Source organism: Triticum dicoccoides, chromosome 2B (genome assembly GCF_002162155.2).
Source record: "Triticum dicoccoides isolate Atlit2015 ecotype Zavitan chromosome 2B, WEW_v2.0, whole genome shotgun sequence".
NCBI lineage: Eukaryota > Viridiplantae > Streptophyta > Magnoliopsida > Poales > Poaceae > Triticum > Triticum dicoccoides.
The window spans coordinates 162,200,719-162,208,622 of NC_041383.1; the positions used below are offsets into that span (position 1 = coordinate 162,200,719).

The 7,904-nt window shown below is 44.5% G+C and overlaps 2 protein-coding genes across 3 annotated transcripts; one reads left to right on the top strand and one right to left on the bottom strand.

The window, feature by feature from the left end:
- Positions 1-774: 774 nt before the first annotated feature.
- On the bottom strand, positions 775-3,089 carry LOC119362776 (10 kDa chaperonin, mitochondrial-like). The gene is made up of 3 exons (XM_037628037.1): positions 2,875-3,089; positions 1,708-1,850; positions 775-1,083 (listed from the first exon to the last, which is right to left on the bottom strand). Exons 1-3 carry the CDS (start codon positions 2,983-2,985, stop codon positions 1,035-1,037), a joined length of 303 nt encoding a protein of 100 aa, XP_037483934.1. The 5' UTR covers positions 2,986-3,089; the 3' UTR covers positions 775-1,034.
- Positions 3,090-3,254: 165 nt separating this feature from the next.
- On the top strand, positions 3,255-7,502 carry LOC119362777 (protein N-lysine methyltransferase METTL21A-like). Of its 2 annotated transcripts, XM_037628038.1 has the most exons (8): positions 3,255-3,439; positions 3,543-3,610; positions 4,701-4,820; positions 4,901-4,974; positions 5,381-5,432; positions 5,538-5,639; positions 5,754-5,862; positions 6,990-7,502. In XM_037628038.1, the coding sequence occupies exons 1-8, from the start codon at positions 3,351-3,353 to the stop codon at positions 7,108-7,110; spliced, it is 735 nt and encodes a 244-aa protein (XP_037483935.1). In that variant the 5' UTR covers positions 3,255-3,350; the 3' UTR covers positions 7,111-7,502. The 2 variants fall into 2 exon arrangements, with proteins under 2 accessions (XP_037483935.1, XP_037483936.1); XM_037628039.1 differs by lacking the exons at positions 5,754-5,862; positions 6,990-7,502 and having other exon boundaries at positions 5,381-5,443.
- Positions 7,503-7,904: the final 402 nt, after the last annotated feature.

Below are 7,904 nucleotides of genomic sequence, written 5' to 3' on the forward strand. Positions count from 1 at the left end.
AGATCTGGGAGGCGACGCGCCAACGCGCGCCCCACACAAGCGGAGCACGGGGGCGCAGCACCAGCCCGCCGCGAGCACCACCGCCTTCCCCACCGCGCCCGGAGCCCGAACAGTGCGCGCGGAGGAGCGACGCGCCGCCGCCGCCACGAGTCCCCTGCTCGTAGACGAGCCGCTCCGACGCGCCAGCCCTGCTTTGCCCGACAGAGGCAGTTGGGCGGCAGGGGGGGGGGGAAGCCGGGGGAAGGCCGCTACGCTTTGCGAGATGCGCCGCCGCCTGAGTCGCCCTGGGGAAGACGGCGCGGGGGCCAAGTGTAACCAAATGTGTCTCTATCCCAGGATGAATTGGAGAAGCAATAGGAGAATGTCCTGAACTAAATGGGTTCGATAAAACGGTAGGATAGTTGCTACCGGATGAGCAGAAGTTTGTTCCTATGCGTAGTGAATGTCGTGGAGGCGAAGGCAACCCTATGCATGATTTAGAGAAGCAAGTTCATGCACTAAATTATCTTATGCAGCACATGTGATTTTATGTGAATTTTATGTTTCAACTATGACTTTTTTACATTTTATGCTTGAACCACATTTTATGTGCTATTTCCCTCCTCCTTTTGTAAGGAATATCATAACCTTCAATTATATGGGATATCCCAACTGTTTCACACATGAACAGAGAGTAAGCTGAACCAACCAGCTGGGCGTATCAGATTCTATAGATTTGCACATACACATGGTCTACGATAAAGTAAAACAGGGCACCAATGCATCCACCATTAATAATCAAAATAACGCAAGGCTTAGCAGCCAGGGAAGTAATTTGACGAAAATCAAGGGCAGCACTTCAGCTGCAAGTTTACTGAATTGCATCACGACAGAAAGTCTGGCAACAATCATATCAAGTTCATGATGTTCGAGGTAAAAATCTATCATCACACCATAGAAGACAGTTCTACTTTAGGATTTATCCGATAACATGGAAACTCTTAACATCCTCTCCTACTGCATTAAAGCAGCTGATGACTTCCGCACCATCTGAATCACTCGTGGAGGGTGCCCAGAATGTCGTCGTCTCTGTAGAGGAGGTACCTGAAAAGTTTCAGGTGCATTAGAAAAGGCGGATAAAACTGGAGGTTGCCAGGTGGGTAAAAATAGAACATGCTTGTTGTCACCCAAAAGTTTTGACAGAATGTTACATCTAACAACAAAGAGCATGTGAAAAGTGGCATATTAGTATAAAGAGCTGCTACCATCTTTAGTAATAGCAGAAGTTTCAAATCACAGTTAGATATTAGCACTTCCCAAGTAACACATCTGCTAATCCAACTACGCAATATAACTATCCAAGTTAAGGCAAAATGGCTTGATGTAGCAACACAGACCATGTGAAAGATTTTAGTACCAACTACCTAGTGGCTGTGGCAGCATCTGAATGATGAACCATATCAGGTGATACAATTAGTGATATACTGCTATTCGCACTTGAAAAATCACTCACATATTACAACTTGTGTCCCAATAGAATTCATTATCCTACATTCATGGAGGGAATAATCAAATGCTGACAAGGCATGAAAACAATTGTTTCTACAAGTATGGGAATGTGCACTATGCTGCTGAATTAGGATGTTGCGCATTGTTTTGCATCACACGCATCAAGAACATCACAACACCAACAACTGAAGTAATACGATGGTGAAATAAGTAACGTACTCTTTCTCAGGAGCAAGCTTGACTTCAAGACCGCCATACTCAGGCAGGAGCACATGGTCGCCTTCCTTGAGAGCAACAGGGATCAGCTTCCCTTCCTTGTCACGGCTGCCAGGGCCAACAGCTATCACCTTACCAGAGTTCAGCTGGATCACAAGAACATTCTCAAGTCATGAACTGATTTGACAGTCAAATTATCAAAGACAACTCTGAAAAATCAGGGAACCTTTTCTCGAAGATAATGTGGGATCAGTTAAGTGCACTACTAATAAGAGTAATCAGTCAAGAACCAGTCAGTTAACTTCATCACTAATAGGATTGATCAGTCAAGAACCCGTCAGTAAACTGCACTACTAATAGGAGTGATTGGACATGAACTGACCAGTTTAAGTGGTCTGACAGGACTATTGAGGCAGAACTACAGTAAAACTAGCAATCTAGTAGCATGACAAATGTGAAAGCAACATTGGTGGTAAAAATAAATTCTTTGTGGAAGCAGAACTGACGGCATCTTCACCAATGAAACTACATTTGTTTAAACTAAATCATTCTAGCTAACAATCCGCAGGACACAAGGCGAATCTGAATCAGCCAGTCTAGCCACATCCCCATCTGCACAAATTCCACAATTAAACAATTTGCAAACTACGCAGCTATCTCTCTGCCTAACAAGTAACCATATCAGAATAATAAGCAATCTTCCCAGGAACAGACACCCCTCCTGTTCATAACTACTCCGTATGAACTATTGACGAACTAATGTTCTGAAAAAATACACAACTAATAGCACTGGGACAGAACTATTGTACAACTACAACTTAGCAGTCTAGTAGCACGCCAACTGCAAAAAGTACAACATTGGTAAAAAAAAACGATTCTTCGTGGAAGCAGCACAGATGGATGTCAACTTGATTAATCGAATCCCAATTGCCTAAATTAGATCGTTCTAGCTTAGAATCTACCTACACAAAGCAAATCTGAGGCGACCGGCCTTGCAACACCCCCAACCGAATTAATTCCACCAGATAACGAATTTGCAACCTAAACGACCATCGCCCGCCCAAGATCTAAGCAGTCCCCAGACGGGATCCACGCATATATGAGCAAGAAGCAACATCTACCAGCGGCAGCGGCATCAGCAAAGGGGAGGGCGAGAAGGGCGCGCCGTACCTGCTTGGAGGTCTCCGGGAGGAGGATGCCGCCGGCGCTCTTCTTGGGCTGCACCACCTTCTCCACCAGCACCCGGTTGAAGGACGGGATCAGACGCCGAATCGCCGCCATCGCCGCCGACGAGATCAGACGCCGCTCTTCTCCTTCTTCTTGGGAAACAAGCAAGAAAACGCGACGCTTCCACACTCTTCGCTTTTCGCCTCCAAGGATGGTGGGGTTTAGGGTTTTATGAGGGGAGGCGCGGTTGCGGGCGCGGTGGAATGACCGTCCTGCCCCTGCCAGCCCTAGAATGTTCCTGCCCGTGGGCCAGAGACAGCCGCGCGATGCTTACTACGGCCCAGTTAAGGCCCGTTATCGTAGGCTTTAGCCCACAAGGCGTTCCAACGTGCGAGGCAGCGCCGCCGCGAGCGAACTCCATTCCCTTTCCAATTTCCACCCTGCTGCTGCAGTCGCCGGCGGCGAGGAGGAGCTGAGAGATGGCGGACGCCGGCGGCGTGAGGGAGCGGGAGGAGGAAGAGGACGACGACTTCGTCTGCCTGGATCCGTCCTTCTTCATGAATCGCAAGTAGGGGTTTGCTCTCTCTCTCCACCCACTCGGGGTTTACTGTTCTTATGTAAGTAGCTGAATTGAAAGCTTCTATGCTGATTTCGTTGCTGGATTTGGGCAGCTACGAGATGAAGACCTTCACCTACGGCTCCCAGGAGCTCCAACTCCTCTGCCTCAGCTCCGCCTGCAGTTAGTGCCCCTACCCTTAGCTTCTTCCTTGCCAATGTTGCAAATTACTCGTCGCTAGCTAAGCGGGGGCAGTTCGATAAGCCTGTTGCGATGGTGAATTGGCAACGGGGGGTCTTGCCACTAGCTCGTTCTGTGTAAAAATCTACTAGGAGCAGGGACAAGCGTGGAGGTTCCTTAGTTTAGAGCAGAAGAGGGGATGGGTGGTTGAACTTGAGCAGCACATTGTGCTGCTCAAGTTAGTTACCGATGTTTTTGTGTCGACAATTACAAGTTGTTCAATCCAGCACTGTTTGCATGATAGCCCTGAACAATACTCAGTGTTAAGTTCCACCACTTGTTGTTTCATTTGGTCAATGAATTGCAGCATGTATGATTCAGGCACCGGCAGTTTGTTCTACTTGTTTACTCGATGAGGTGCTGATCACAAGTTTAATACCGTAAGAACAGCCTATCAATTGTAGATGGCTTGTTTCTGGTTGTGCAGTTACAGCTTAGGTAAAATGTTAAATGTTTCGAGCATGGAAATATGTCCGTGACATGTGATTTGGGCATTGTCTTCTTGTTGTCTGCATATGTAGCAAAAAAAAAAAACGGATGTTCATTACACAGTCATGTGGCTCTAGGGCCACTTTTTACCTTGTCTTGTTTGTGAATCCTTCCACTGAGACAGTTCCATTCTAGTGCATGAGGATGTCAAAAGGCCCACGTATCACATGATCAAACTAATGAAGGGTCACAGTCATATTGGTTGTCACTAGGCAAGGCGACTCACTTTGTATCTACTTTTACAGCCATCGGAATGTACGCAGATTTTCCTAACAAAGTAACTCTCATTTAAGTGGTCACAGTGCTATCCATTGTCCGTCAGTTGAATTTTTTTAGACCTGACCATGCTACACTCAAGTTCTGTTGCTGCCGTGCAGCGAGATATGTGGAGGGTCTTATTTAATTAAGTCTCGTGGTTAATACACTAACTTGTCTGCTTGGATTTTGGTACAGGCTAAATGGCACCCATAGTAAAGAGTGCCAGATATTTATTATTTTTTTAGCATGTCGCCACCACTAACAAACAATCAAATGTTTGGTGCAGCTGATTATGATCTTACTGGACAGTTAGTATGGCCAGGTGCTGTTCTGATGAACACGTACCTATCTGAACACCCTGAGACTGTGAAGGGGTGTTCATTAATTGAGTTGGGATCTGGGATCGGTGAGACCGTGAGAGAATTCTCTATCGCATTTACTTCAAATTTTGATCTTACAAACACTGACACTATCATGACTTGCTAGGCATTACCGGAATATTGTGCAGCCGTTTCTGCAAAGAGGTGGTATTGACTGATCACAATGATGAAGTTCTAGAGGCAAGATTTAAACCTTCAGAATCTTCCAGTTTGACATTTTATAGAATGATTTTGAGACTTCCACATGTTTTTAAGATATTGAATTACTTGTTATAGCAATTTGTGTATGTGATATACATTGGGTTTATAGACATCAACATTTTCCAGTCTATGTATCAGCAATCATCCAGTGTACTGCTATATCTTCAAATGCTAGACCTAGAAATCAAATTCATTGATCATAAATGATGCAGGCATTGCACCGCATTAAAATTTTCAGTCTGTCCGGCAACAATCATCCAATGTACTGCTATATCTTCAAATGCTAGAACTAGAAATCGACTTCATTGATCGTGAATGATGCATGCCTTTGCACATGCCACACTTGGATCTTTCCTTGGACATAAGCCTTACATCTATTTCACAGATTATAAAGAAAAATATAGAGATGCAGTCATGTTCTGGCAATGCGGATGCAGGTTACCACTTTGTAATTTCCAGCTTATTACTATGTTTCATTGCTCTGACATTCGTTGAAATAAAACTATCCAGAAATTGAATCTGAACTGATACTTTTGTTGCAGTGTTGACTGCTGAGAAGCTAGAATGGGGAAATCATGATCATCTAAGCAATATCATTGAAAAACATCCTGTTGGATTTGATCTCATTCTTGGAGCCGATATCTATATCCTTCTAACTTTTCTATGCCCCTGTGGTTATTTTCAGTTCTGATCCCTTTTTTCTCTATTCCTTATGCATATATCAATTGCTGCATTTCGTGGACCTTGACTCGCAGAAAGCTTCCAGCAAGCTAGCATTCCATGTCTCTTTGATACTGTAGTGAAGCTTCTTCGTATGCAGGCCAATACATGTAGATTTATACTGGCTTATGTATCACGAACCAAAGTGTATGTACTTTTTCAACTCATTATCTATGTATTTTTTTTAAAACTCATTATCTTCCCGTCCAAGACATATATGAGTAGAGTTCTGAATGCTTTCTAGAAAAAAGGTGCAGATAAATGCTGTCCATTATGATGTGCCAATTGCACTAAGGAATTGCTGACATTATAGTTGATTATTACATTATATTCGCATTTTATTTCTCCTTGCTTTATTCGTTAAGAATAACTACTCGCCCAGTTCTTGGATCATGTTGCGTTGACTAATCTGTATAGTTTGGGTCTCCGTCTGCCAATATAAGTATATGATATGCCATTTTGAATATCTTTGCTTAAAAGGTAGCTGAGGCACTCATGGATAAAACTGCCTAAAGAGACATTATTAGTCAGATTAGAACTTCCTAAGAAGCACTTACAATGGCTCCAAAAAATCAAAACGTTGCATATGCTAATGAGCGCTGATCCCTTGAGTCAAAATTGCTCACACTGTGATTCACTTGTACATAAAGATAAGAGATTTGCTGAAAATTCTAAATTCGGCGTGACATGTACTATTTATGTAGAGCTACAGAACCTCTGCCGATTTACAGACATGCAGAGTGTCATGTTGCCCACTCTTTCATCAGTTTGTTGCTTGCTGGAGATACACTGCACCTGCTAGTTCATTTTCCTTGTGCAAAAATGATTTTCCAAATGCGTTCCTGAGCATATGGAATATACAGGCTGGCTCGGAGTAGTTTAGATTATCTTTTACTGACAGCTGCAATTGGTAGCATACTGACATGTACTTGGTATGGTCAGAATGTCCTGCTCTAAAGCTTGCAATACAAGAACAACTGCTAACAATAAATGGCCTATTTTTTCCTGAGATATTATGTCCGGTTATCTCGTTGTCCTTCACACTTCTGTAAATATTTTCGCGACGTCGTCATAACTCATACAAGTGAGGTCTTAGAGCGATCCCAACACTTTGTTAGCCACTTCTGTTTGCTTCAGATTTAACTCTCCTATTTTGTCGTCCAACTTACTTTCTTCTTTTGTTGTATTCTGACCGATTCCAGAATTAATGCATCTTTTTAAAATGATGATGTGTATTCTCTTAACCAAGACACTTCTCTTCTCGATATGACCAGCATGGATGCACTAGTACTGAAGGAAGCTGAAAAACGTGGAATGGTTGTCAAGGAAGTGGACGGGACAAGAACAACCATCACAGATCTCGAAGGCGTCATATTCGACATCACCCTCAAATGACGCCTCCGATGGAATGCTTGGGTGACAATTCCATCAGACAGGAACAAGATGTGGAGCCTCCTATCAGGAAAGCCAATGTTACCGCCTGCATGATCTGCTGAGCTGGCCCTGAACATGATGTGGTCTCTAGTTTGCATCTCTCCACTCCATGGGAGAAAACAGTAGTACAACACTAGCATCAGTCCTGATATGGCGCTGATTGATTCAGCACAACTTTTAAATGACTCGCCGGTCGTGGCCCTTTTCGCTAAATCAAGAAGCGATTCGGGTCACGACGTGACAGCGTTTTTCCTATACCGTCTATCAAGAACCAATGAGATGACCAGGCACTGATGGAAGTCCTTGATCGAGAGGATTCAATCAAGAAAGAGCTGCCAGAAGCAGTTGCATCATATGAACTTGACTACTTGAGAGGTGCTTGCTTACAGGGCCTGAAGATGCTCTGGATCGCCATGGGCTCGTGCTTGGCGCCACCTAGGTAAAGCACCAAAACCCACACTGGATGAATCGATGAATCTTCATCATCCCTGCCCTGCATTGTCTCGCAATGCTCCCATGCCAAGTTGCTGATGCATGCGATGTGGATCCAAAATTCTTGGTTGTTCTTTAGCCTGTTCCTCGCCCTTGCCACGTAGCGAATCTCATCGCGACAACTCGTCAAGGCCTGCCCTGGTCAGCAGAGCAGAGCAGAGCTTGTCACGGAGGCAAGCCGACGCGTCGTCGGCGGCTTGGCTTTTCTTATTTCTTCCTAGCTCGGAAGCAGCCCAAGATTTGGAGCCATCGCTAACGCTGAT

What these genes read in the sequence shown, in the direction of transcription:
- LOC119362776 (XM_037628037.1), bottom strand. Translation starts at nt 2,985, where the DNA reads ATGGCGGCGATTCGGCGTCTGATCCCGTCCTTCAACCGGGTGCTGGTG. An exon ending in TCCCGGAGACCTCCAAGCAG is followed by an intron (nt 1,851 to 2,874) that starts GTACGGCGCGCC and finishes CTTGTGATCCAG; the next exon opens with CTGAACTCTGGTAAGGTGAT. An exon ending in AAGCTTGCTCCTGAGAAAGA is followed by an intron (nt 1,084 to 1,707) that starts GTACGTTACTTA and finishes GAAACTTTTCAG; the next exon opens with GTACCTCCTCTACAGAGACG.
- LOC119362777 (XM_037628038.1), top strand. Translation starts at nt 3,351, where the DNA reads ATGGCGGACGCCGGCGGCGTGAGGGAGCGGGAGGAGGAAGAGGACGAC. An exon ending in ACAATGATGAAGTTCTAGAG is followed by an intron (nt 4,975 to 5,380) that starts GCAAGATTTAAA and finishes TCTATTTCACAG; the next exon opens with ATTATAAAGAAAAATATAGA. An exon ending in TATGTATCACGAACCAAAGT is followed by an intron (nt 5,863 to 6,989) that starts GTATGTACTTTT and finishes CGATATGACCAG; the next exon opens with CATGGATGCACTAGTACTGA.